We start from the raw sequence: 26795 nt of genomic DNA, 5'->3' as shown, positions 1-26795 counted from the left end.
TAAGATATAATATTGCACATTCTGTTCAAATAAAACTTTGATTGCAAAGTGAATGAAAAATCTTAATCGACTCTCGTGCTCTCTCCCCCTCTCTCTCTCCCTCTCTCTCCTTTCCCAGTAATCCAGTTCTGTTTCCTCACCATGTTCTCTGTGGCTTTCCCACCTGCTCCACTCCTCATTATGATAAACAACTGGATCGAGATCCGCTTGGATGCAAAGAAGTTCCTTTTTTACTACCAGCGCCCGATACCTGAACGTGTCAAGGACAACGGAATATTTTTGACCATCCTGACCTGGATAGTCCACATTGCTGTCCTGTTCCATGTAGGTTTCTGAGACATTGTTTTTTTCAAATTATTTTATGGTCACTGTGTTGTACAAGTTTGTCCGTTTTAGAACTTTGAATGAGAGTTTAACTTGTCCAGTGCTTAACATGAGTCTTACCATCGCAGCTCCATTTATACACATCATTTGTTATTTTAGGGTAAGGAATAAGGATATCGTTACACACACACACAAATTGTAGTGTGTGTGTGTGTGTCTGTGTGTGTGTGTGTGTGTGTGTCTGTGTGTGTGTGTGTGTGTGTGTATGTGTGTGTGTGTGTGTGTGTGTGTGTGTGTGTGTGTGTGTGTGTGTGTGTGTGTGTGTGTGTGTGTGACTATTCCTCCGGCAGTTCTAGGGCGGGGGGGGTGGGGAGATGCAAATTCTTCATGTAAATGTGTAGGGGGGGGAGGAGGGAAGGTGCAAATTCTCGATGAAAATGTGTCGGGGGGTTTGGGGGGGGGGAGATGCAAATTCTTCATGTAAATGTGTTTTGTGGGAGAGGTTATTACAAGTCCCCACCCTTCAAAAGACAGTATTCCTGTCCCTAAGTTTTCCAGTGCATTGAGGTATTTTGAATTATGCAGTAAGGGGTATTTTGGACAGGTATTTTGAATTGCACGTTTGAATAAGGATAATAACATAACCACCTGGCCAATCCCGTTCGGAACAGGTGCTTCGAGTAATGATAAATCACAACAAATCATCTTGGCCCGATGGTATTCCACTTGATGTTTTTAAAGTGGGCACAGAAACACTGTTCAACGAGCTCCATGTAATCTGGAACACAGACGAAATCCCCACCGACTGAGGAATGCAAATGTCAACCACAATTTTCAAAATAGGGAGACAAGTTTGTCTGCGGAAACAACAGAGGTGTTGCCCTCCTCTCCATTGCTGGAAAGATCCTCGCTTGAACATTATTGCACTGACTCTTCCGTCTGGCAGAGGAAATCCTCCCCGAGTCCTCATGTGGCTTCAGACCATTGATGGGAACTGCAGGCGTGATTTTTGTGACCCAGCAGATCCAGGAAAAATGCAGAGATCATCACAGCAGGACCTTTACATGGCCATAATGTTCTTACCAAAGCCTTTAACTCCGTCAGCTGTGATGCTTTATGGAATATCCTGATGAAGTTCAGCTGCCCAGGGAAATTTATCACCATCTTAAGACCCCTTCATGACGAGATTCTGCTTGTATCCAATGTAATGGCTCCGAGATGGAATCTTTCATCATCCGAACCGGTGTCAAGCAGGGTTGCACAATTCCTCCATCTCCACTTTCCATCTTTCTTTTCGTCATTAAGATGTTCATCCTTGACAAACTCCTCAATGGCATAGTTGCTTGTCTCGAGCATACCAGTGCCTGCGTCTATAACTCAGCATTGAAAAAAAAATGAAGGTGTTTCAACCAGCCGACTTAAGCCCAAACATCCACCCTGTCAAAGATCACCATTAATGGGCAACAGCTGAAAAATGTCGACCACTTCACATACCTTGCTAGTTATCTTTCACAGAAAGCCAACATCAATGAGGAGATTCATCATTGGATCTGATGTGCCTGTTATACCTTTGGAAGAGTGAAATATCATGTGTTAAACAATCGCAACATCAGGACCCGATTGAAGCTCTTCACTTACAAGACTGTTATTCCTATTTTGCCGTGTGGCTGTGAAGCCTGGTGACCTATGGGAACCACCTGAAAAGCCTTCTACATCCACAATTCAGCCATGGACAAGGACCATGTGGGGGCTGGAGGAAACACTTCAAGGACACACGAAAATCAATCTTTGAGAAGTGTGACATTTACACCACAAACTGGGACGGGCAAGCCAAGGACCAACCCACATGGTGTTGTCTTGTGAGAGAGGGCACATACCTATTTGAGGAAAACTGCTTTGTCCTGGTAGCTGGAAAACAGGAGAAGCAAAAGGAAAGGGAATGAATGAGACCGAGAACAGCAGGGTACAACTACCGAACCACTGCCTGCGACATCTGTCGGAGTCTGCAGTTCGAGGATCGGACTTCTCAACCCACAGATGAATCAATAACCCCCAAACCTAACCTCGAGAAGAGATCACCCTCAACCCTGAGAGATTGACAATGATGAATGCTGGGTGGATTGTCTTTGACCAAGAGAGGGAGATGAGATAAACAAGTTGTTGGAGGGACATGTGTGTGGTCTGGTGGAGCTGGGGATGGATTAATGGTAGACACAGCAGGTTGAACAAAACCAGATGTGAGCAGGTGTAAAACTGAAACCAGCATCCTGTTTTATTTCCTCCGCCACCAAAGATGGACAGAGGTTGTGTTTTTACTCCTGTCTGTCTGTGTATCTGCCTGTGAGCTGGATATCTAAAAAAGTTGTGGATGGATTTGGACGAAATTTGGTGGACATGTTAGGTGTATGACAAGGACAAACTGTTTCGATTTTGGTGAAGATCCGAATCCGAACATGATCATTTTAAAAGTGATTCTTCACCATTGACAGATGGGGGCAAAAACAAATCATAGCCCGATATCTCAAAAAGTTGTGGATTAGTTATTATTTTAAAAAATTGCATACAGAGTTGAGGCTCATGGGAGAGCGAGCACATCGAAGAGATCAGGACGGAGCAGCCAAAAACAGGCCACCAAAACACACATGCTTGGAGAAGGAAACTCCATGGAGTAAAAACTGGAAAATTAAGAGGGATTTGGGTGGGGTTAACAAGGGTATAAACATCATGGTTTTGGATTTGGGATGATCTGAGATGGTGACCAGCCATCTTGAGGACCTGAAGGGAGGAATGAGATTGAAGAGGATCTGGAAGTTTATTCTGTAGGTGGAGAAAAAAGAGGAACAAATGAGTTGAAGTGAGCAGTGATCCTGGATTTGGGTAGTTTTCCTGGAAGAGGGTTGATGGTGGACCGTGTGAACCCTGCAGAAACCGGGGGGGGGGGGGTGGCTCGGTGGGACAAAGCACTGAAAGAGCAGAAGTACAAGACCAGAAAGGAGAACAGAGAAACCACTAACCTGTCTGCAATGGCGAAGTGATAAGCCCATAGACTCAGGCTCAGTGTGAGAGATTCCAAGGATCTTGAAGGCCTTGGTTTCCACAGCATCAACTGAGCAAGATGTGAGGTGGAGGGACAGCCCATAGGACAGAGCAGTGCTCCATCAAACTGCAGACGAAGGCCTTCTAGGTGGACAGGACTTCAGGTGTGCCAAGGAAGGACTTTGCCTCAAAAGTCAGCCGCCGACTGGGCATCCTCCGTCATACAAACGTTGAAATGTGGTTTGCCCAAGAAAGATTGGAGCTGATGGTGAGAAGCAGGAGTTTGAATGACTGAACCACCTCAAGAGGATTGCTAAGAAAGTAGATTTGGCGAGGTGGGGGTTTCGGTTGCCACATGGTTCTTTCGGAGAGAGATCGTGAGTGTGAGATTTGTCAGGATTGAAAGACATATTCCAGGTGTTTGATCAGTTTGTGATTTGTTCAACGCTGAAGAGAGGGAAGTGGCTGCAGCCTGCCTGTCTGAAGGATCAGGGATGTCATGGCACTTGGTGGAGTCGTCAGCAAATAGAAAAAGAGTATTTTCCAGAGAGTGAGAGATATCATTGATGAAGATCAGGAATAGGACTGGGCCCAGAACACTGCCTTTGGGCACTTCAACCTTTCGAGGGAGAGGAGATGAAAGGATCCATTGAGAGCCACACATCGGCTACGAAGGAATATGAAGTCAGGAATCCATGTGTGGAGTTGGCCTTTGATGCCAAAGGCAGACCGTTTGGAGAGCAAGGCAGGATGCTGGACTGTGTCAAAAGCACAAGATATGTCCAGAGAGATGGCCATGATCTCATATCTGACATTGAGGGCTTCCATCCATTGTCGGGTGAGTCAAAGCAGCATGTCCAAGGTCGAGTGATCTGGTCTGAAACCAAATTGGTGAATTGAGATGAGGTTGGAGAAGAGGAAGATTTTTATATCGACTGCATTGATGGATTCCATGACCTTGCTGATTATTTCAAGTAAGCTGACAGCTCTGTCGTTGAGGGGATCAGTTTTTGCACTTTTTTAACTCGTGCCGTGATGTTGGCAGATTTCCAAGCAGATGGAAGATGACCGAGGGCAAATGACTGGATGAGAGAGAGAGACAGACAGAGACAGACAGAGACAGACAGAGACATACAGAGACATACAGAGACATACAGAGACATACAGAGACATACAGAGACATACAGAGACAGACAGAGACAGACGGAGGATGTGCAAGACCAGCATAACAGGTTTTTAGGACATGTGACTTGATGCTGTCTGGTCCAGTAGCAGAGTCAGAGTCGAGGGGTGAAAGACCTTCTCCAACTTCTCAGGTGCCAAAGACAGAGTCCGGGAGCAGTTGGGTACAACACAACAGGGAAGGATAGGTAAGAAGAGTGAGGGTTGGGGACACAAGATTTGGAAGCAAACACAGAATTGAGGCATTCAGCCTTTTCACGAGCGGAGTTGGCTGTGGAGCCATTTGAAGATAGAGAAGGGATGGAGGTGGAGCAAACTACAGAGACAGACGTGACAAGGCACCATGAGGTTAAAGTGGAGGGAGACAAGTTTGAAAGTTCATTCTTAAGGTTGGACAGATGTTGTTTTCTATCTCTCCTGAGAGTGGAGACCCACGTGTTGTGGGCTTTTTGGAAAACACCGAGATTGCCGTCGGTCGGATTTGCCTTCCAGGAAGAGAAGACAAGTTGTTTCAGAACAACTGCCTCACCACAGGATTCATTGTGCAATGGGAGGGGGGGGAAAGAAGGGTTGGACAATTGAAGACGAGATGGGATGAATCTGAGAGAGACAGACAAGAGTTGTGTGGAAGAATTCACAGCCCGAGTTAACAGAGGCAGTGGATGTGGGAGACGAATCTTCAAGAGAGATGGCTGCTTTTCAGTCCCTGCCAATAAATCTGCTTGAGTGAAATGACAGACTTGCCGGTGTTGAGGCAGCTCCTTGGGAATAACCAGAGATGTTGACTTTCACAACCACATGATCAGAAGAACCAATTGAAATAGAGGAAGAGCAGGAGACTTGTGGGAATGTTTGTCACCAAGTCCAAAAGGGAGGATTTGCCATTTGGAGAAATCTAGTTAGGAAAGCTCCCATGTTGAGTCAGGCCCATGGAGTCACAGAAGTCCTTTGCTGAAGTGCCATGGCTGGTGGGAGAGGTACCAACACCCACATATGATGAAGAAAGAGAGAGAGAGAGAGAGAGAGAGAGAGAGAGAGAGAGAGAGAGAGAGAGAGAGAGAGAGAGAGAGAGAGAGAGAGAGAGAGATAGAGATAGAGATAGAGATAGAGATAGAGATAGAGATAGAGATAGAGATAGAGATAGAGATAGAGATATATATATGATGATGAATGGCTGAAAGTTTGTCCATGTTGTCTGAGAGTGATGTATCTGGAGTCATCCCTGTTAGGGTGACTATACAACACACATACAAATAAGAAGTGGGAACGGAGGGGAAGTTGTAGCCATTGGTACTCCTGGGGGTTGGGAGTGTAAGGTCAAGACAAGGACAGTGAAAAATTGAGTTCTTCATGTGAAGTACAAGTTGATTATAAAGGGCAAGGTTCAGGACTATCAATTCGGAGGAGACAGTAACTGGGGAGTGATACCATGGAGTCAGTGATGTCCTGTGGGGGGAAGGGGAAGGTTTGTGTGTCTGAGGTGCAGGTGAATGTTTGTGTTGTGGAAGGTTTTTGAGGGTGAGGCGTTGGGGAAGCATTTAAGGGGTAGGGTGAGGACGGAGGCAGAAAGGAGGACATGAAGCTTTAAGGGGGTGGGGTGTGGGTGGTTGCTTTTCCAAATTTTGAAAGACAGAGATGAATATCATGGTATGGGGGATTAGAATGCTTGCTAAACGCATGGAGAAATGCTAAGCTGTCTGAATTGGGGTGAGGGAGGAGGGTGGGATGAATTGGGAAGGTTTTGTGTCCCACTCACAATTATGCCAAAAATTGGTGGATGAATTGGGTAGGTGACAAGAATGAGCCGATTCGATTTTGGTTCAGGTCTGGATTCAGATCTGGCCTCTCAATGGGATGAAAAACGTAAACCGTTCAGCCTGGTGGAGGAATGCGCTCCACCGAGTGCTGTTCTGGTTCATAATGCAACTGCAAACACTTTCATGATTATGTGTAGATTCTGTACACTCAAGGAAGAGCAACATGACGTGTCCACAATGTTTTCATGTACATTCACCCATCAAACTATTTTTACTTGTTGATATAGACAAAAGAGTACATTGAACTGCCTTTATGAGCAGGTACAACAATGCTGTGACTCTACCTCTGCTTTGGTTTCAGGCTGCGCTGATCGCATTTTCATCCGATTTCCTTCCCCGGCTCATTTATTACTTCACTGCCACTGATAGTAATTCGAGCTACCTGGAATTCATCCTTGCTTACTCCCCCCAAAAATACGTGAATGAGACTGGCACGCCTTGCAGGTAGGTGTCACTTGATGAACAACATTGCAGTATTTCCTGAAGTTGATGTTTACTCAAAACTGTTTCATTTTTATCAATTGCTAAGCAATGTTGTTGCTGAAATAGACTCAACTTTTTGGCTTCCTTTGACCAATGTTGGAAGGGTTACTTCAAACAAGGACTTCATAACACACTCGTATTACTGAATGCGTTGGCTGTTAGGTACCACATCAAGTGAGTTGGTCATCCAAGTGAGTTGCCGAATGGATTACTTTGTATTTTATATTTAGTCGTCCACACTCAGTGTACAAAACATTAGGAGCACCTGCTCTCTCCTTGAAATAGACTGATCAGGTGAATCCAGGTGAAAGTTATGATCCCTTAATGATTGCATCTCTTAAATCTACTTCAATCAGTGTCGATGAAGGGGGAGAGGCAGGTTAAAGGATTTTTAAGCCTTGAGATGATTGAAACATGGATTGTGTATGTTTGTCATTCAGAGGATGAATGGGCAAGCGAAAAGATTTAAGTGCCTTTGAACAGGGTATGGAAGAAGGTGTCAGGTGCACCAACCGGTTTGAGTGTGTCAAGAACTGTAATGCTGTTGGGTTTTTCACGCTCAACAGTTTTTCTTGTGTATCAAGAATGGTCTACCACCCAAAGGACATCCAGCCAATGCCAGGCCAGTGGTCAAAAATGGCTAATTGATGAAGGAGGTCAAAGGAGGCTGACACTAATTGTGCAGGGCTATAGTTAGTCACTGACAGTCCAGTTAAACACTGGTGCCGAAAGACCCATAAAAGAATGCACAACTCGTCGTACCTCAACACAAATGAGGTATTGCAGCCGACAACTGCACAGAGTTCCACTTAATTCAGCATAAAACAGGAACCTGCAGTTGCAGTGGGGTAAGGAACAAAACACTGGACATTAGGATTGGAAAACTATTGCCTGGTCTGATGAATCCCAGTTCCTACTGTTTCACACTGATGGGAGGACGAGGGTACGGAGAAATCCACATGAGTACATACATGCATCCATCATGCCGTGTGTCAACATTGCAGGCTGTTGGTGGTGGTGTGATGATGTGGGGTGTGTTTTCATGGCACACATTGGGTCCCTTGATAAATGTGGAGCAACATTTGAATACCACAGGATATCTGAACATCGTTGCCAATCAGGTGCATCCCTTCATGGCAGCAGTGTATCCATCTCGGAATGGATTTCTTCAGCAGGATAATGCCCCATGCCACAAGGCTAGGATTGTCCAGAAATAGTTCAACGAACATGACAGTGAATTCAGCTGACTGCAGTGGCCTGCCCAGACACCAGATCTCAATCCAATCAAGCATCTGTGGGATGAGATTGAGCGAGCTATTCGGAGTAGAGATCCACCACCAGCCCTCTTGACACAACTGTGGGAACCAGTGGAGTCAACATGGACCAACATCCTTGTGGAACGCTTTCGACACCTTCTCGAGTCCAGTCCCCTGATAAATTGAGGCTGTTCTGAGGGCAAAAGGGAGTGCAACTCAATGATTAACCTCACTAAACTATAAAACATACACTTATCGACACTGCCTCAAGATATTCTTCTTCTCCTTTCCCATGAAGATGAACAAGAATTCTGATTTCTAAACCCAAATTTTTCTCCTCGTCACAGCCGTTGGCTTCCTCATCAGTTCGATGGCACTCAGTATTGATTTCATCATTCGCAGGAGAGAACAGGTTTCACTTCAAACAGGTGTGCATCGAAAAAAAAAAAAACTTCATGATAATCACATATTTGCCGAATGCGTTCTTCCCAAGCTTGAACCGGCGCCAACAACATGTCACGATGACATACTTTTTTATAAAATTGTGGGCTTTGATATGCTGTGTGAAGATTTAATTTCAGGGGTTCAATATCGTCAACGGTGGTCTTAAATCTACAACGAAACTCTTCAATAATGTTTTGACTTTTTCGATATTGAGACAAATGCTCCACCTTCTCTTTCTCCCTGTGCCAATTCTTATTCATGCACCTCCCCCCATCTTTCCTCCTCCTATCCTCACCTCCCACTGCTCCTCTCATTCGAGTCTCTGGACATTGTAGATCCTTCGACTCTTGAATGTTGAGGAGAGGGAAGAAGGGAAAGTGTGCTTGAGAAGACTTGTTAATTGTTGTTTTTTAACCGTGTCATTGTGCAGACATTCCTCCACTTGTACTGATTTCATGATCTGCTGACTTAGAACCGAGTTGTTGCGATACCACTTAATTTTTGTTTTTTTATTCATCTTCTCTGTTCTCTTATTTCCTGCTCTTGCTTCAGTGTTGTGTTTATTTCTTTTCTCTTTACATTGTGACGAATGTGCTTTCATTTCATTGATGGCAGTACTTAATGGAAGCAATTCGTGCACGTATTTTCTGAATCCATTAACATCCAGTAACCCTATTTAGGGACACTTTGAAAGTCATGGTTTTATTGTCCCACCCGTGATAAAACTGTTCAAGCAGATTTGTTTTTATGAAAAAGCACATTCAATGTCAGTGTCCCAGAAATTATCCGAAGGGAGTGTTGAAAACACAGGCTTGATTTGTTTGTATTTGAACACCGTAGGCTTTATTCAGCAATAACAGGACGACCCGTCACAACGCAGATGCATACCAAACCCAAACGCATAATACAACAGAAGTCCAACCTCTGCCAATTACAATTACAGCAATAATTTTGAATGTCACGTGGGAAGAAAGAATAACAATTAGTTGGCCCACCTCAGTTGGTTGATTTTGTGACTATCAAGTCACACAACACTGCACAGCATCTATCTTAAATATTGTGGTGAACTATGGGAAATGGAAGGACCTTGGGCTTAAAATACAGGGGACCTGAAGTGACTACCCATGACAGTACGGGGGACCTGGAGTGACAACCTATGACAGTCCCCGACACCCCTCTTGCAGTGCCTTCCCAAAAGGGGCACTAAAAATAAATCGTTCATGATTTTATTGATGTCATCTCAGACCAAGGTGATGCCTTTCAGTGAAATAAATGGAAATGAAAAAGTTTCATGGTCACAAGTATGAAAAGTGTTTTGACAGAAATGCACACGGGTCGTAGTATTAATCACAAGTGTTTTTACAGATACAAGGGTTTCAGAGATGAAGAAGGGACCTATACGCAGTTCCACTGGCAACTGCTGGCTGTCCAGATTGTTTTCGTGATCGTCTTTGTGGTATGTTCAAGTCTCGAACGGCTGTTCACTTGCAAAATATACAAAGCAATCAGATTGGATCCTCTACTTTTGGCCTGGAGCTTTTTACTGGATTAAATTAGTCTGTTGGCACAAAAGTAGCGTCGCTGCTGGAGTTAAATTTTGAGAGAATGGATAATGAAATATTTATATCTCCAGTGATGTGCCACAAATTTTCAAAAGCAATAATTGAAACTTGCTTCGGTACAGGTTTGAGATGTTTGTGTTGGACAGATTTGTTACTATTTCCCAGTCAAAAATTCTACAGTTAGAAATATCGTATATGAGAGTTGCACTCTCATATACAAGAGTCGTCTGCAGATAATTACTACAGGAAAGGAATGTTATTTTTGCCTGTGTTACTGTGAAAGAAAATTTCCTCTTTAAGCATTTGTAATTGGCGTTGCTAGCTCAAAGTGAGAATGAATGAATAAAGACATTGTTCCTCATTCATAAAATATTATTTGAACTTTAGTAAAATGCTGCAGTCGAGAGGATTCCATCCATGTATTCATACACATGGATACAATTATCCATGTATTCTGGAACATTTGCTCCCTGTAAAACACACTGATGAGCCAAAACATTATGACCACCTGCATCATATGCTCTTGGTCCTCCGTGTGCCGCCAAAATAGCACCGACTCACTGAGGCATGGACTCTACAAGCCTCCTGAAGGTGTCCTGTGGTTTCTGGCACCAAAACGTAAGCAGCAGATCCTTCCAGTCCTGTAAGTTGTGAGGTGGAGCCGCCGTGGATCGGACTTGTCAGTCCAACACAGCCCACAGATGCTCAATCGGATTGAGATCTGGAGAATTTGGAGGCCAGCGTAACACCGTGAACACTTCATGTTCCACAAACCATTCCCCAACAATGTGTGCAGTGTGGCAGGGCACATTATCCTGTTGAAAGGCCACTGCCATCAGGGAATACCATTGTCATGAAAGGGTGTACCTGGTCTGCAATGATGTTTATGGAGGTGTGACACGTGTCAAATTGATGTCCACATGAATGCCCAGACCCAGGGTTTCCCAGCAGAACATTGACCAGAGCATCACACTCCCTCCACCGGCTTGTCGTCTTCCCATAGTGCATCCTGGTGCCATCACTTCCCCAGGTAAACGGCGCACACGTACACGGCCATCCACGTGATCTGAAAGAAAACGGGACTCATCGGACCAGGCGACCTTCCACTGCTCCAAGGTCCAGTTCCGACGCTCGCGTGCCCATTGTAGGTGCTTTCGATGGTGGACAGGGGTCATCATGGGCACAGTGACCGGTCTGCGGCTACGCAGCCCCATATGCAGCATGGTGTGATGCACTGTGGATTGTCACACATTCCTCCCATGACCAACATTAAAATTTTCTGTGACTTGTGCCACAGTCGACCTTCTGTCGGTTCGGACCAGACGGGATAGCCTTCATTGCCCTCGCGCATCAATGAGCCTTGGGCGCCCAACACCCTATCACCGGTTTATGGTTTGTCCCTCCTCAGACCACTGTCAGTAGGTACTCACCACTGCTGACCAGGAGCACCCCACAAGTCTTGCCGTTTCAGAGATGCTCTGACCCTGTCGTCTGGCCATAACAATTGGGCCCTTGTCAAAGTCACTCAGGTCTTTACTCCTGCCAATTTCTCCAGCATCCAACACATCAACTTTAAGAACTGACTGTTCATTTGCTGCGTAATATATCCCACCCCTTGACAGGTGCCCTTGTAACAAGATAATCAATGTTATTCACTTCCCCTCTCAGTGGTCATAATGTTTTGGCTCATCAGTGTACATCTGCCTTCAGTTGATATTGATTTGTCATTTTTGATTAATACTATTAAACAACATGGAAATGTTGCATAAGTTCCAGGAAGACTTCAGTTCATGAATAGTATATCAATTAGTATAAGTATATCAATTAGTACATGATTAAATATAACTTTAGATATTTCTTATTTAGTTCACAAATTGAATGAATGTAATGCACGGTTTTTGTGGCAAGACTGTAAAAGCTGCCGAGGTCCTATGAGCAGCACCCATCGGAATGTAATGTTATTCTTTATCAACGCTGAGAACGTGCCGAAGTAATGGTTCACGTCCTTGATCTGTGTAATTGACTGGACCTTAAAACCCTGGGGAACTTTGAAAGGTTGTTGTGCTCTTTTCTGATTGGCTGTACTTGGATGGGCCATACATAGATAGGCCTTGCCCACTGGAACCAATATTGTTTACACTCTGTTCCAACCCTTTTTTGTGTGTGTGTGTGTGTGTGTGTGTGTGTGTGTGTGTGTGTGTGTGTGTGTGTGTGTGTGTGTGTGTGTGTGTGTGTGTGTGTGTGTGTGTACCTTGTCGAGGCTCGTATGAGAGATCACACACAACACGCAGCAAGGGGGGCATGAGACGAGGGGTGGGAGTGGGAAGGACAAAGCAGTGGGGAACAGAGACATTAGGAGATCTGTGGAAGGAAGGTTCTGAAGGTTCTGCAAACCCAGAACTTTCCCAGTAGCAGAAAGCAGTTATTTTGATTTCAAACTGTGCTAAGAATTACTCTTTCCCAGATGAAAGGCTTGTTCTCTTTTATCCTGCTTGTTCAATCACTTCCCCCACTTGATATACAAGACTTGGGATCAGGTTTTTCTTTGAGAGTTTCATTGATGAACATTTCTCCCGTATGTGCGCACGTACGTAATGTTATTAAACCTTCTCCTTTGTCCGCTGAACCTGCGTGGAAATTGAGTTCATGTCTTCCACATTGCCAATGTCATTGCTGCTGCTCTTCTCATAATGTATAGCTTTATACATTTACTTTTGCCTTTGTTGCTCTTGTCATGCCACAATCATGTCATGTGATATTTTACTAATTCTCTGTCTGTCCTCAGGTTGTGATGCTGCTCATCATGAACATAATTGGTTGGTTAGTTCATGAGGTCCAAGATGTGAAGTGTCATGAGCTTTGCGAAAGCACAAATGAAGTTGACTCTGATTCAGAACTTCAAGAAGTTAAGATTGAAGAGTAAAAGAACATGGTGGAGAGACAACATCAAGAAGCCCCAAAATACATGTGAGATTCTTGTTCAGTGCCTTTCTACTTGTGCACGACACTCATCTGACTGGTCTCGTCTGTTTGATTCCAAAATGAGTACACTGCCATTGTTGAAGATAGGGTAGCCATTGTGGGATTTGAAGAATAAACAGTTGCATTTGGTGCACAGTGACTTTTTAAAGAATAAACTGAGTGCTAATTCATAATAACCGCAGTTATAAATACAACCAAAAAGATAAATCTGTGCTTCCAATTCTCAGGATGCACTTGTGTTTATACTTCTGTCCTTTCCTGGCATCATTCTGAAGTGGATTGATCCCCAAGAAGTGAATGGACATGTCTTTTCACATTGTGTTCTTTCGACCATTCTGAGCTGATAGTCCAGTGGAAAAGGTATGATATTGGGCTGAGGTGTGTTTTTTGGTATATACAATGTTTTATTGTTGTTTCTAGGTGTTTGATATCGACTAATAATAAATCATGAGGGTGGCAAAGTCGCACCCTTGGGGAAAATTTTTAATACACATTTTACAAAACTAGTGCATGCCTGTACGTGCATGCGTGGCCGTTCGTGCAAAAAAAAAATTCAAACCACGTGCCAGAAACAACAACCACACAGCCCGTTCCTTTGCTCTCGCGTGCCCGTACGTGCAAAAAAAAAAAAAAAATATATATATATATATGTATACATATAAAACTTTCAAACCGCGTGCAATAATCAACAACAACCACAAAGGCCGTTCCTTTGCTCTCGCATACCCGTACATGCGTGGCCGTGTGTGCAAAAAAAAAAAAAAAAAAAAAAAAAAAAACTGTCTCCAAACCGTCCTACCTGCGCTGTCCCTCTAATATACTCATTCCTTATCCTGTCCATCCTCGTCACTCCCAATGAGAATCGCAGCATCTTTAACTCTGCCACCTCCAGCTCCGCTTCCTGTCTTTTTGTTAGTGCCACCGCCTCCAAACCATACAACATAGCTGGTCTTACTACCATCTTATATACTTTCCCCTTCACTCTTGCAGCGAACCTTCTGTCACAAATCACTCCTGCAACTCTTCTCCAACCACTCCATCCTGCCTGCACTCTCTTTTTCACTTCTCTCCCACACTCTCCGTTACTTTGGACAGTTGATCCCAAGTATTTAAACCCATCCACCTTCCCCACCTCAACTCCTTGCAACCGCACCATACCACCACCCTCCCTTTCATTTACGCACATGTACTCCATCTTACTCCGACTGACTATCATTCCCCTTCTCTCCAGTGTGTACCTCCACCTCTCGAGGCTCGCCTCAGCCTGCTCCCTACTCTCGCTACAGATCATGATGTCATCCACGAACACCATAGTACATGGGGACTCCAGTCTGATCTCGTCCGTCAACCTGTCCATCACCATTGCAAACAGGAAAGGGCTCAGAGTCGATCCTTGGTGCAATCCCACTTTTACCTTAAACTGGTCCATCATTCCTACCGCACACCTCACCGCTGTCACACTGTCCTCGTACATATCCTGCACGATCCTCACATACTTCTCCACCACTCCCGACTTCCTCATACAATGCCACAACTCCTCTCTTGGCACCCTATCATAAGCTTTCTCTCAATCCACAAACACACAATGTAACTCCTTCTGGCCTTCCCTATACTTCTCCATCAACATTCTCAAAGCAAACATCGCATCAGTGGTGCTCTTTCCTGGCATAAACCCAAATTGCTGCTCAGAGATCATCACCTCTCCTCTCAACCTAGCTTCCACTACTCTTTCCCACAACTTCATGGTGTGGCTTAACAACTTTATCCCTCTGTAATTTCCACAGCTCTGCACATCACCCTTATTCTTGAAAATCGGAACCAGTACACTTAATCTCCACTCCTCCGGCATCCTCTCACTTTCCAAGACTTCATTAAACAATCTGGTTAACAACCCCACTGCCATCTCTCCGAAGCACTTCCATGCCTCCACTGGTATACCATCTGGGCCAACTGCCTTTCCACTTTTCATCTTCTTCATAGCAGTCCTCACTTCATCCTTACTGATCCACCCCACTTCCAGATTCACTATTCTCATTCATATTCTTTCTCTTTCTCTCTCTCTCATTTTCTTCATTCATCAGCTCCTCAAAATACTCCATCCACCTTCTCAACACACTCTCCTCGCTCGTCAGCACATTCCCATTTGCGTCCTTTATCACCCTAACCTGCAGCACATCCTTCCCAGCTCGGTCCCTCTGTCTTGCCAATCGGTATAAATCCTTTTCCCCTTCTTTTGTATCCACTTCTCATACAGCTCGTCATATGCCTTTTCCACCTCTCTTTTTGCCTTTCGCTGCCACTCCTTGTACTCCTGCCTACTTTCTTCATCTCTCTGACTATCCCACTTCTTTTTCGCCAACCCCTTCTTCCTTATACTTTCCTGTACTTCCTCATTCCACCACCAAGTCTCCTTATCTTCCTTTCTCTGTCTAGATGTCACACCAAGTACCTTCCTAGCTATCTCCCTCACAACTTCTGCTGTCGTTGCCCAATCATCCCACCCATCTTTACCACCATCCAACGCCTGTCTCACCTCCTCCCTAAATTTCACGCAACAGTCTTCCTCCTTCAGCTTCCACCATCTGGTCCTTGGTTCAGCCCTCACTCTCTTCCTCAACCTCACCTCGAAAGTCATCCTGCAGACCACCAACCGATGCTGTCGAGCTACACTCTCCCCTGCCACCACCTTACAGTCACTAATCTCTTTCAGGTTGCATCTCCTGCTTAAGATGTAATCCACCTGTGTGCACTTTCCTCCATTCTTGTATGTCACCCTGTGTTCCTCCTTCTTCTTGAAATACGTATTTACCACTGCCATTTCCATTCTTTTTGCAAACTCTACCACCATTTGCCCTTCCACATTTCTCTTGTTGAGACCGTACCGACCCATCACCTCCTCATCCTCTTTATTCCCTTCCCCAACATGCTCATTGAAATCTGCTCCAATCACCACTCTTTCATCCTTGGATACACTCTCCACCACTTCATCTAACTCACTCCAGAAATCTTCTTTATACTCCATCTCACACCCCATATGTGGGGCATATGCACTGATGACATTCATCATCACCCCTTCAATTTCCAACTTCACACTCATCACTCGGTCAGACACTCTCCTCACCTCCAATACCCTCTTGACATAATCTTCCTTCAGGATTACCCCAACACCATTTCTCCTCCCATCCACACCATGGTAGAACAGTTTGAAACCACCTCCAATGCTCCTAGCCTTACTCCCCATCCACTTGGTCCTTCCTGACGCAACCCTGGTATATATATATATATATATATATATATATATATATATATATATATATATATATATATATATATATATATATATATATATATATATATATATATATATATATATATATATATATATATATATATATATATATATATATATATATATTATTTCAGGTCACTGAATTCAACCACCAATTATTTTTAAGGTCAACATAGGCCCAAGGTCAACAACTAAGGTGGTGTTTCTAAAATCCTCAATTTTCATCTGAATGACTTGAAATTTGAAGAGGATTTATATTTCAGGTCACTGAATTCAACCTGCCAATTTTTTTTGAGGTCAACATCGGCCAAAAGGACAACAAAGACCGAATTTCTAAAATTGTCAATTTTCATCCGATTGACTTGAAATTTGAAGAGGAGTTGCATATTTGGTCTTTAAATTCCATCAACAATTATTTTTGAGGTCAAATTTGTTTATATGGATTTGGTAAGTATTGTACTCGGCACGACGTCGTCTTCTTGTTCGTTTGTGTTTTATTTGCTTATATATGCTTCAAAACTACTGAACCAAATCAACCAAATTTTGCAAGTTCTCTCAGGGTAGGCAAAGTGTGGCTTCTGTTGGGGTAGCATTTGTGGGGGAGGGGGTTTAAGGTGGGTAAAAGACCCGAATTCTCTCTCTGTAAATGTGTATTGGATACCACCACATGGTGGTATCGGGTATTACAAATTTTCTTATACAAAGAAAGTTCAAACATTTTGATAATATGCATTTTGGTGATGTTGAAATCTGAGTGAGAATGATTCGAAATTTAAAAGATGTTTCATTTCACTTATTTGAAGTGTGGAAGCTGAATTATTAATCAAATGTAAAATGCAATTTATAATAATGTAAAATGCAAAATTAACTTCATTTCATGCTTTGAAAAGATTTTAATAAATATATGCTGGGAAAACTAGGAGAGGGCAGAATACATACATTCCTCTGAAGCTGTAAACAACCTTGCAAAGACCTTATCACTCTGATGACCATCTGAACTCACAATATCTCCCCCTACATCCGTTCCTGGGGCCAAAAAGCAAGCTCCAAAACAGACCAATTATAATCCTATGTTGCAATTTTAAAGTTCGCAAAGTTCCATCTGTTTTCAAGACACACCCTGGTGAAACTGCATATCTACATACAGTATTCAATGTAGAGAGGAGTCTTCAGCTTGCAACGATGTAGCAGGCTGGGGCCTTCCTCCTGTATACAGGAGTGTGTTTTATTTTTTTTGGAATAAATGGCTTGCATGTGAACTTACTTTTTACTGTCTTTAGGGAGGAGGAAAATCTGCTTCTACAGTTTGGTGACGAGGATGGGATCACAGCCTCCAGCCGGGGCGAAGGGTTCTGCCTGGTTGTAAGTGAATGCTGATGAAACCAAAGGTGAGAAAAACACGTGGTTTTCCCAGGCAGAAGATTGCGGAGGCAGAGGCAGTTCTCCCAGGCATAGGAGGCAGAGGAATTTTATCCAACAAAAAGCTCTCCACGGAGAATTGCGCAGTTCCAAATTAAAATAAAAAGGTGAGTATATATGCAGAGCTGTTTGTGGGGTAAAATAGAAGACTTTGAAAATTTTTATTTTGGGGTTTATTTTTTATTTAATTTTAATTTTTTTAAGGAAATAAGGAATCTAAGACAGGATAAAATCTTGCATGTTTTGATAAAAGTGCCGATATTTTGATCACAAGGTGGAGGATCATAAGCGTTGTGCAGACGAGTTTGTCAAGTTGTGGAAAACAGTGGAGGAACTCCGTACTGGAGAAAGGATAACATGTTGATAAGCATATATCACAAGGTGGAGGGCACAAGCAATACATGGACGAGTTTGCTGAAGTTGTATTAAAAAACAACGTAAAAGCAATGCGTATAGAACTGGAATTGCTGACTGGCAGGGCGGGAGGCGAGAGGATTAGAGTCACCAAGTCAAGAGGGCGGAAAGGTGCAAAAATTATCGCCGAGTCAAGAAGGGCAGTGAGGCGAGAAGGGCTAGTAACGAGGGCACTTTATTGCCAAAGGTTATGAAAGTCGTGGTCCAAAGGGTTTAATCGCTGTAAAAAAACAAAACAAGAAAGGAGCACTGACAAGTGTTCGGAGCAATTTAGAGGGGAACGCTGACGAGTGTTCAGAGCAAATTTGAAAAAGGAGCACTGATAAGTGCTTACAGCGATTAAAAAATAATAATAATAAAGGGGGAACGCTGACGAGTGTTCGAAGGGGGAACAAACAGCAAAAGGGAGCAGTCAAATGCCAAGTGTATAAGACCTTTGGGTCGAGAACTTCAAAAGATGTGAAGTTGTGGACAAAGAACAGAAAAAGCAAAGATTTCATCGAGATAGATTTGAAAATCTGAGAAGGGAAAAATCGAGAGAAAACAAAATATAAAACGACTTGAAAACCAGTCGATTGGAGGGCTGAATAGAGCCTTGAGAAGAGCAGACGAAAAGTGTGAGCATTCATTGGAGGTTCAAAAAAAAAAAAAAACCGCACAAGCTACAGGGCTGGAGATAGCTTCCCTCCCTCCACAGGGAGTATGAGGAGATATATTCAGATAACAACACCAGTAGCAAGAGCGAGAGAGCGAGAGCGAGAGCGAGAGCGAGAGCGAGAGCGAGAGCGAGAGCGAGAGAGAGAGAGAGAGAGAGAGAGAGAGAGAGAGAGAGAGAGAGAGAGAGAGAGAGAGAGAGAGAGAGGAGGTAATTAAATGAATGTGATCTTTAAGGCCGTAGGGATCCGTACAGTGGAGATGGATGGAGATATGAAAAATAATTAAATATAATAAACCAGCTCAGATGAAAGCTGAGAGAGGCGGATGCTGAGCCAGGTCACGAATTTCACATCAAAATTATTTAATTCATTGCGTATGGAACAAATGTGATTTAATGTGAGGTGTTTGTGTTGATTCAATGTTCTGAAAGAATTTGCATGCAACGTTTTAGTGCATGTGAGTACGTGTGTGTTGAACACATACGCAGTGGTTATACAAGCGTGGAGAGAATTAAAATGAAATCTACACGAGGCTCGAGTGTGACGCAAGCAGGCAAGGTCTGTGTAAATGCAAAGTAGTTTGCAAGGACAACTGACCTTCAGATCAAGCATGAATATGTGAGGTCATCAAGCTGGATGCAGTAGAGAGGATGTTGGAATTTTAAGATCCTATTTAAAAATAATATATGGTTTTAGTTTGGTTTCGAGAAAAGGAAAAAGAATAAATCTACACCTCAATGGAAAAGAAATGTAAGCAACAGCTGTTCTGCAATGAAAAGAGCGAACTGAAAAGAGTGAACACGTGAGCAAAACAATAAAGTGAGGCGGGAGGCAATAACACACCCTGCTGTGAATATGCCTGCTTGTCAGGCCGTGCGTGAGATTTAGCTGATAACGGGAAAAGAAGCTGGAGGCAGCTCGACTTTGAAATAGTGGACAAACTAGTTTTGGAAGAGAAATCTTTTTTTTGTAAAACTGAATGAAATAAGGAATTAACATTTGTTGGAAAAAGGGTTAAAGCGAGAAGAATTGTTCGACTTTTGTTTGATTGATTACAAGTGCACTGTAATCAAAGTTGAAAATGACAATTCTTTGAACATAACAGGGCTATTATGATATCGATGTGAATAGGTGGTTGCATCACTGGCTAGTTTGGTTGTGGCAGTTTGTAGTTGGATGATGTCTAAAATTGATTGGAAATTGATTGACCTTGTGTGCTGGTTAGCACAAGAGGAGGAGAAAGATTTAAAAATATTTATAACTGTGCAGATGTGGCAGAGGGTGCCACATGTTGGAGCATGCAGGTGCAGGTCACTCATTATGTGATGACTACAGGCAGATACACGAAGGTAAGCGTGTGCTTGTAGGTAGATACCGGCGGGTGAGGATGCCAGGTGAAAAACATGGCAACTGGTGAAAACACTGGAGTTTATACCTCAGTGTAAGGATTACACAAGGTGGTTTGCCATTGTATTCCTGATGGTGATGAGGAAAGGATAAAATGGTATGTGTCGGTTCGTGCTGACTACTTTCAAAATTTGGAGTTGTATTGGATGTGTATATGATACCGGGCGTAGTGGCGTGCGCCTGTAATCCGGCTACTTGGAGGCTTGGGTTGGAGGATCGCTTGAGGACGGGAGCTCTGCGCTGGGCCGCGCTATGAGAGGGTCTAGGGCAGCCCAGAATCATGGTGAAACCCAATCCTTATCCCTGTGTCGTAAGAGGCGACCAGGGTTGCGTCAGGAAGGGCATCCGGCGTAAAACCTATGCCAAATCAGTATGCCAGGGTTCTCACCGACCTGGAAAGTCAGGGAAAGTCAGGGAATTGAGGTTGGTCAGGGAAAGTCAGGGATTTTTCAGGGATTTTTTTTGTTGGTCAAGGAAATGTGTGATTAGTGCCTAATGATCTTAATTAGTACCCTTTACACCCAGTCAATTATTTTGTTCATGATTATAAAAGTTTTCTTTATTTTTCTTTTCATGAATTGTTTGCTGTGCAGATGCTGTGCAGGCAGATGCTTTTCATGATGCTGTGCAGGCAGAAGGTGGAGTCACCTCTGTGAACATTGATAAGCCACTCTTGATGTATGTCAGGGGTTCTCATGCCAGGTATCAAGCAGCACTGGAATGTAAACGTAAAGCCACAAGTAAGCTCGATCAAAAGACTGCAGCTAAAAAGAAAGCATGTGAGCAGATAAAAGTTCTTCAGATTAAAAAGGCAAAATTTATGGAAGAAGCAGCAACTGAATCTCGGAAGGTTGATATGGAAATAGCAGAACTACAGAAACTAAAGAAGTAAGAAACTGACATTTCACTTAATGTAAGAAACTGTCCATACTGTATATGTTAACTATTGTTATAACGTTACTCAAACAATTCACATTTGTTTCCTTAATTGCTAGTTTTTGCCGACCATATAATTCTAAGCTACACACGCTGCTTGATGTTATTGATATTTTCACAATTCTAGTATCTAACATCCTGACTGTTACTGCAACTTCCCATGTAACATTTGAGTAATTTCACTTCTGCGGCGGTGAACGTACCTGCATCCACAGGGAATGGTACAGGAGTACCCACCTAACCGTAGAAGTTCAACAAACGGTCCTTTTTAGGACCAGATGCTTGTAGAAAAATGTACAATATAGTAGTCTGCTCGTCATTTCTGCAATATCATCGGGTGTTCTAGCTTGTCTGCAATGTCACATTAACAATATCAATGTTTCGTTGTTATTTTGCAAGATTTAGATGTTCAAAATGTTGCTAAATTTTTTCTGATATAATTCTGATCTTGTCATGGTACCTGGCACGTTTGACATTAGTATGATTTGTGTTTTGTAAGTTTTATATAAATAAAAAAAATTAAAATGCCAGTACTCGCTGGGAAAGTGTACTTTCTGGACCATTTTCAAAAAGACCGAAGTTAACACCCAAATGAAGAATCAGTTTAATTTCCCAACAAAAATGGTATTCAGAAGTTGTCTAAAGCACACCGACATATTTTAAGATTCAAATAAATTTTGAAGTGGACACAATTTTCTGCTAGTATTGGCATTTTAAAAAGAAGAAAAGAATTGAAAATGATTGCATGTACACCATGTATACATCAAAATGGTGATGGAAAGGAGTCAGTGTGGGGGAGGAGGAGCTGACTAAAATAACTTTATAAATTTTTACGTTTGAAAAGGTCAGGGAATCTTTACCAACACAGTCAGGGAATGTCAGGGAATTTCATTTTTGAGATTGAGTGGGAACCCTGTAATGCGGATCATAACGGATGATCCGCTGTGGCGACCCCTTATGGGAGCAGCCGAAAGAAGAAGAAGAAGAAGATTAGATGTGTACATGGACAACTCAAAAAGGGTCAGTCAATTTAATTAATCCTAGGAACAGATTGTTTCATCTCAGTCTGTGGAATATAAATCCAATGATTTGATTACACTGTGCTTGTTATACAGGGTGATGATTGTGGAGCTCCTGGTGTTATCACTGTCGGGGGTTTTGTGTTCAGGTTAGTACATTTTGGAACTTCCATGCTTTGGAGTTAATTGGTGGAAGGAGTCTGAAAATACGTTTTTGCATCGTTTGAGAAGAGCTGAAACAGCAAAGAGCATTTCAGGAACGGGTGTGCAAGTGGAGTGTGGTCAAGGATTTGGCAGCAGACATATGCATGTTTCATAAGTTTTTGATGCAGGGTTTCAATATTACATGAGTCATGAATCAAAATTGGGTTTGTTTTCATGTTTGGGGCAAGCCTTGTTCAGGTGAGTAAGTGGTGGGTGCAGGTGAGCATATGCATCAGTGGTGAAGGTGATGGTATGATGTGAAAACACAAATTTCCATACATAATGTGTGGATGGACATCAATGCTCATGCTGTTAAATTTGCAAATAAGCGATGCATTAACGTGCATTCTGCCTCTTGGATGGACGTTGATTGGATGGCCTGTCTGAGAGCATTGGTTTATGAACATTAAAGATCTTACGATATCCTTTGGAGAGAGTGAGCAAGTTATTGCAGGCACAATGCAGAGTGAGACATAGACCAGTGATCCGAGGTTGAGGTCAATGATATATATTAATGAGTTTGTTTCAAAGGAACTTTTACCGTGGTATCTCAAATTACACTATTTGAACTTGTGCACGTTTGCTTCGGGCTTGTGGATCATAACAAAGGGCCCATGTAAGAGATAACTGAGAATTTAGCAGAGTTAGAAACAATTTCCAATATAAAACGTTGGTTGGAGCCTCACGATGAAAATATAAAAAATATGGCAGGATAAACAACCCCTGCACTGTGTAGCATACTACGTTTTCGGGGGCACTGGCTGTCAAAGGCCATGGAGTGCCAAAGGCCAAATTACAACTGTGCAAAACCCAGGTACATATCTTGGGCATGTATTGAGTGGAACCTCGAGAAGATTGTCAGGTTTCTTGGGGATGGCTGGATATTGTAGACAATGGGTACCTGATCTGTCGGAGTGGTGACCTGTCCAGGATTGTGTCCATTGGCCAAGGAGACTGCTTGGACAGCACAAAACGCTCTGCATAGAGTATGGTCCCAATGGATGGATGGATGGTATCTGATTATGCAGTACTGGTTAGACCACTGTTGGAGCAAACAATGTGGTAATCGAAAGATGTCCGACACTGAACATACTGTAGCTCCTTAATGCCAATCGCTGATGATGGGGAGGAACATAACTGCGAGGATATGTAGTGTGCTCTGAAAGTGATATCTTGGAAAGTGGTATGTGTGCTAATTGCAGCATGCAATCGAGCCGAGGCTAGAAGCAAAACAATATATACGGATTCCTGATGTGTGTACAGGATGGCACACGATGTTGGGACAATTTTGAAATAAGAGGGTATATAACATCGCAAAGTATGCTAGTCAAAAATGGTAAATTGATAGTGGAACTGTTAGAAGCTATAAGCCGTAATAAAATGTTGAGCACATATGAAGCAAGAGATGTGGTCTCAAAAGGAAATGCTTCAGCTGATTTAGCAGCAAAACAAACTTCAAGAGAAAATGAGGAAAGGGTGCCGACTACTGACGACATTGCAGCACTACAGGAGGCAATTGAAAAAGCCAAGTGGGAAGAATGTTACCGGAGGTTCATCAAAGCACGTTCATTAGCACGTGCATAATTGTGACAAAATGGATGATAACGGGCAGTGAGGGAGGGCATCCTGAGAATGTCATGGAGAGCAGAATGTTTGGTAGGTAGAGAGCAGGGGAAACAAGTAAAGGGTCGTGACCGGAAATGGTAGGTTTGGTAGATGATAGATAAACAGGGGAAACAAGTAAAGGGTTGTGACTGGAAACACAGAGAAGAAGAAGGTAAACATCAGGACCAATTGCATGAGAAAGGCATGTATGGGACAAACACTCATATGACCTTCCATATAATTATGCATTCTTATCCGTGTTACACAGGATGCAGGGGACGTAGACACTATGCCTGAAATGAGGCATCGTGTTACATGAAGGGATAACTGGCCTGAACATCTGAATGAATGACCCTGAACATCTTGTTAGCAATATCTTTACAACATGCTAAAAGTATGAACAAGAGCAAGTGTTGGGTTTGCTCACAAGTAACTCTTGAGGGACAAATTACTGGGACAAGGATAAATATAAGGAAGGTAGCTGCAGAGTACCATGACTATTTTAAGGAAGGAGGGTTGGGATCTTGGTTAATGGGAGTGTTTAGGTGGAGAGGGAAAATGGATCATCCACATATTGATCGTTGGGCGTATGATAATCAGTGCTGTTGTTGTCATCATTGTGTGCATAAAAGTAATGATCGGTGTGTGTGTGTGTGTGTGTGTGTGTGTGTGTGTGTGTGTGTGTGTGTGTGTGTGTGTGTGTGTGTGTGTGTGTGTGTGTGTGTGTGTGTGTGTGTGTGTGTGTGTGTGTGTGTGTGTGTGTGTGTGTGTGTGTGTGTGTGAAAATTTACCACAGTAACAACGATGGTGGTGCATGAAGTTTCCCTGGACCAACCATCTCTGAAGACCCAGAAAATGAAGAACCTAGTTTAAAATTTAGTTAAGACACCATGTGGTGGTTTTATTTTTTGGAAAAATATGAAAGTACAGACACTTGTGCCTTTGGAACTGACAAAAAAAAACCTTAAAAAAAAAAAAGAATTCAACAATTGTTGATAAAGAGCGAAAAGCAGATGGATGATTGTGATAAAGAGATGTGGAATAATAGAGATATCTTTAAAACTTCAAGGGAAAAAGAATTTGAGCGGTTTGCTCAAATTAAATTTTATTCGTGTAATTGGAAAAGGCGATTGCCTATTGGATGTATATGTTCAGTGTGCACAGGGTTCCTTTCCTTCCAAAATCGCCTGGGCACGCCAACTCTGTGGGTGGGGAGGTGGCGGCCCCCTTTGGGATTGCATCCACTCGCAAGGGTGTTAACCCACCACAGAGCGCAAATTTGGGTGATGCAGTGGGAACGAGCTTGCCGTTAGCTGACGACAAATTTAGATTTTTAGCAGGTTTGTTCTTACAGAACAAATCATTAAGTTGTTCTGTTAGAACAAAAGGGGGAAATGTGGAAGCTGAATTATTAATCAAATGTAAAATGCAATTTATATTAATGTAAAATGCAAAATTAACTTTGCTTAGTGCTTTGAAAAGAATTTAATAAATACCTGCTGGGAAAATTAGGGGAGGGCAGAAAACATACATTCCACTGAAGTTGTAAACAACCTTGCAAAGACCTTAACGATCTGATGACCATCTGAACTCACAATATCTCCCCCTCCACCCTTTCCTGGGTCTAATAAGCAAGCTCCAAAACAGACCAATTATCCTTCAATGTTGAAAATTTTAAAACTCACAGTTCCATGTGTTCTCAAGACACACCCTGGTGAAAATGCATATATACATACAATATCCAATGAATAGAGGAGTCTTCAGTTTGCAATGATGTAGCAGGCTGGGGCCTTCCTCCCGTATACAGGAGTGTCTTAATTTACTGGATTAAACGGCTTGGCTTGCATGTGAACTTACTTTTCACTGTGTTGAAGTAGCAGGAAAATCTGCTTCCACAGATGGGAAGTTTAAACCAAGGCATTCAACATTGAAATTCACAGTGGGGTGGAAGTGATTTTTGCTCATGCTATGTATAAGCAACAAGGATGGTTCATGAAGGTGATGTTAGCCGACTTCCAAGCAGATGGAATATGACCTCGAGCAAATGATGGAAGAATGGAGTACAATGTTTGTGAAGTACAACATGCTGTCTTTTGATTAATCACGTCAGCAAAATGACGTGTAAAATGCCGAGTGCTGTATGAATATAAAATACATAAATAAAAAAATTTCCCAGGATATGGTGTTCCACAGGATGGCCTGCAAGTCGCGTTACCACTACCAAGTAAAACATTTGTTCTTAAACTCTTAATATACAGGTTTTATTTTGCAGCACAGTACTTGCACACAGTAATTAATAAGGAATTGTGTGGGCCAGCAGGATGCCCTGGAGGTACACACACACACACACACACACACACACACACACACACACACACACACACACACACACACACACACACACTTATAGGCCATGGGCCAGACTAGATTTTGGTATGACCTGGGCAGGCAAGACCGAGTTGTGATTTTTCAAATACACCATGTCTATGGAACATATTGTTACGGTTGTGGAAATTCACAGATCACCATTCAGGTTCCCCAAAGATCAGTTATGTCGATAAGTGTGTGTTCCAGGTTAGATTTCCCCACTGATGTATAACGGGGTTTATTCATGTGCCGGGCTGTGAATCTTTGAGTTAGCCGTTATTCTTTCTCTATCTTTTATTTTAAACAAACACACCACTCCTCAACAACATTTCTACAACCACGCCACCTCCACCAAAGCGCCAAAAAACTCCACAACCACGCCACCTCCACCAC

General features: G+C 42.9%; 1 protein-coding gene across 7 annotated transcripts in view; it reads left to right on the top strand.

Moving 5' to 3' along the window:
- Positions 1 to 25715, top strand: part of LOC147019440 (anoctamin-7-like) — an 88084-nt gene extending 62369 nt beyond the window's left edge. The window contains exons 18-25 of one of the 7 annotated variants that reach the window (XM_085893947.1): positions 119 to 324; positions 6661 to 6803; positions 9908 to 9998; positions 12890 to 13071; positions 13314 to 13446; positions 17656 to 20973; positions 22323 to 22375; positions 24832 to 25715. In XM_085893947.1, the coding sequence (XP_085750073.1) occupies positions 119 to 324; positions 6661 to 6803; positions 9908 to 9998; positions 12890 to 13027 (578 nt within the window). In that variant the 3' untranslated portion in view covers positions 13028 to 13071; positions 13314 to 13446; positions 17656 to 20973; positions 22323 to 22375; positions 24832 to 25715. Of the gene's footprint in view, positions 1 to 118; positions 325 to 6660; positions 6804 to 9907; positions 9999 to 12889; positions 13072 to 13313; positions 13447 to 17655; positions 24782 to 24831 lie in introns of those variants that run through there. The other 6 variants (XM_085893949.1, XM_085893948.1, XM_085893945.1 and 3 more) reach the window with 6 other exon arrangements.
- Positions 25716 to 26795: the final 1080 nt, after the last annotated feature.

The sequence above is a fragment of the Eptatretus burgeri genome, chromosome 9 (assembly GCF_056783735.1).
Source record: "Eptatretus burgeri isolate ZD-2024b chromosome 9, Ebu_testis_v1, whole genome shotgun sequence".
Lineage (NCBI taxonomy): Eukaryota > Metazoa > Chordata > Myxini > Myxiniformes > Myxinidae > Eptatretus > Eptatretus burgeri.
This window is presented reverse-complemented; position numbering and strand designations above follow the sequence as displayed.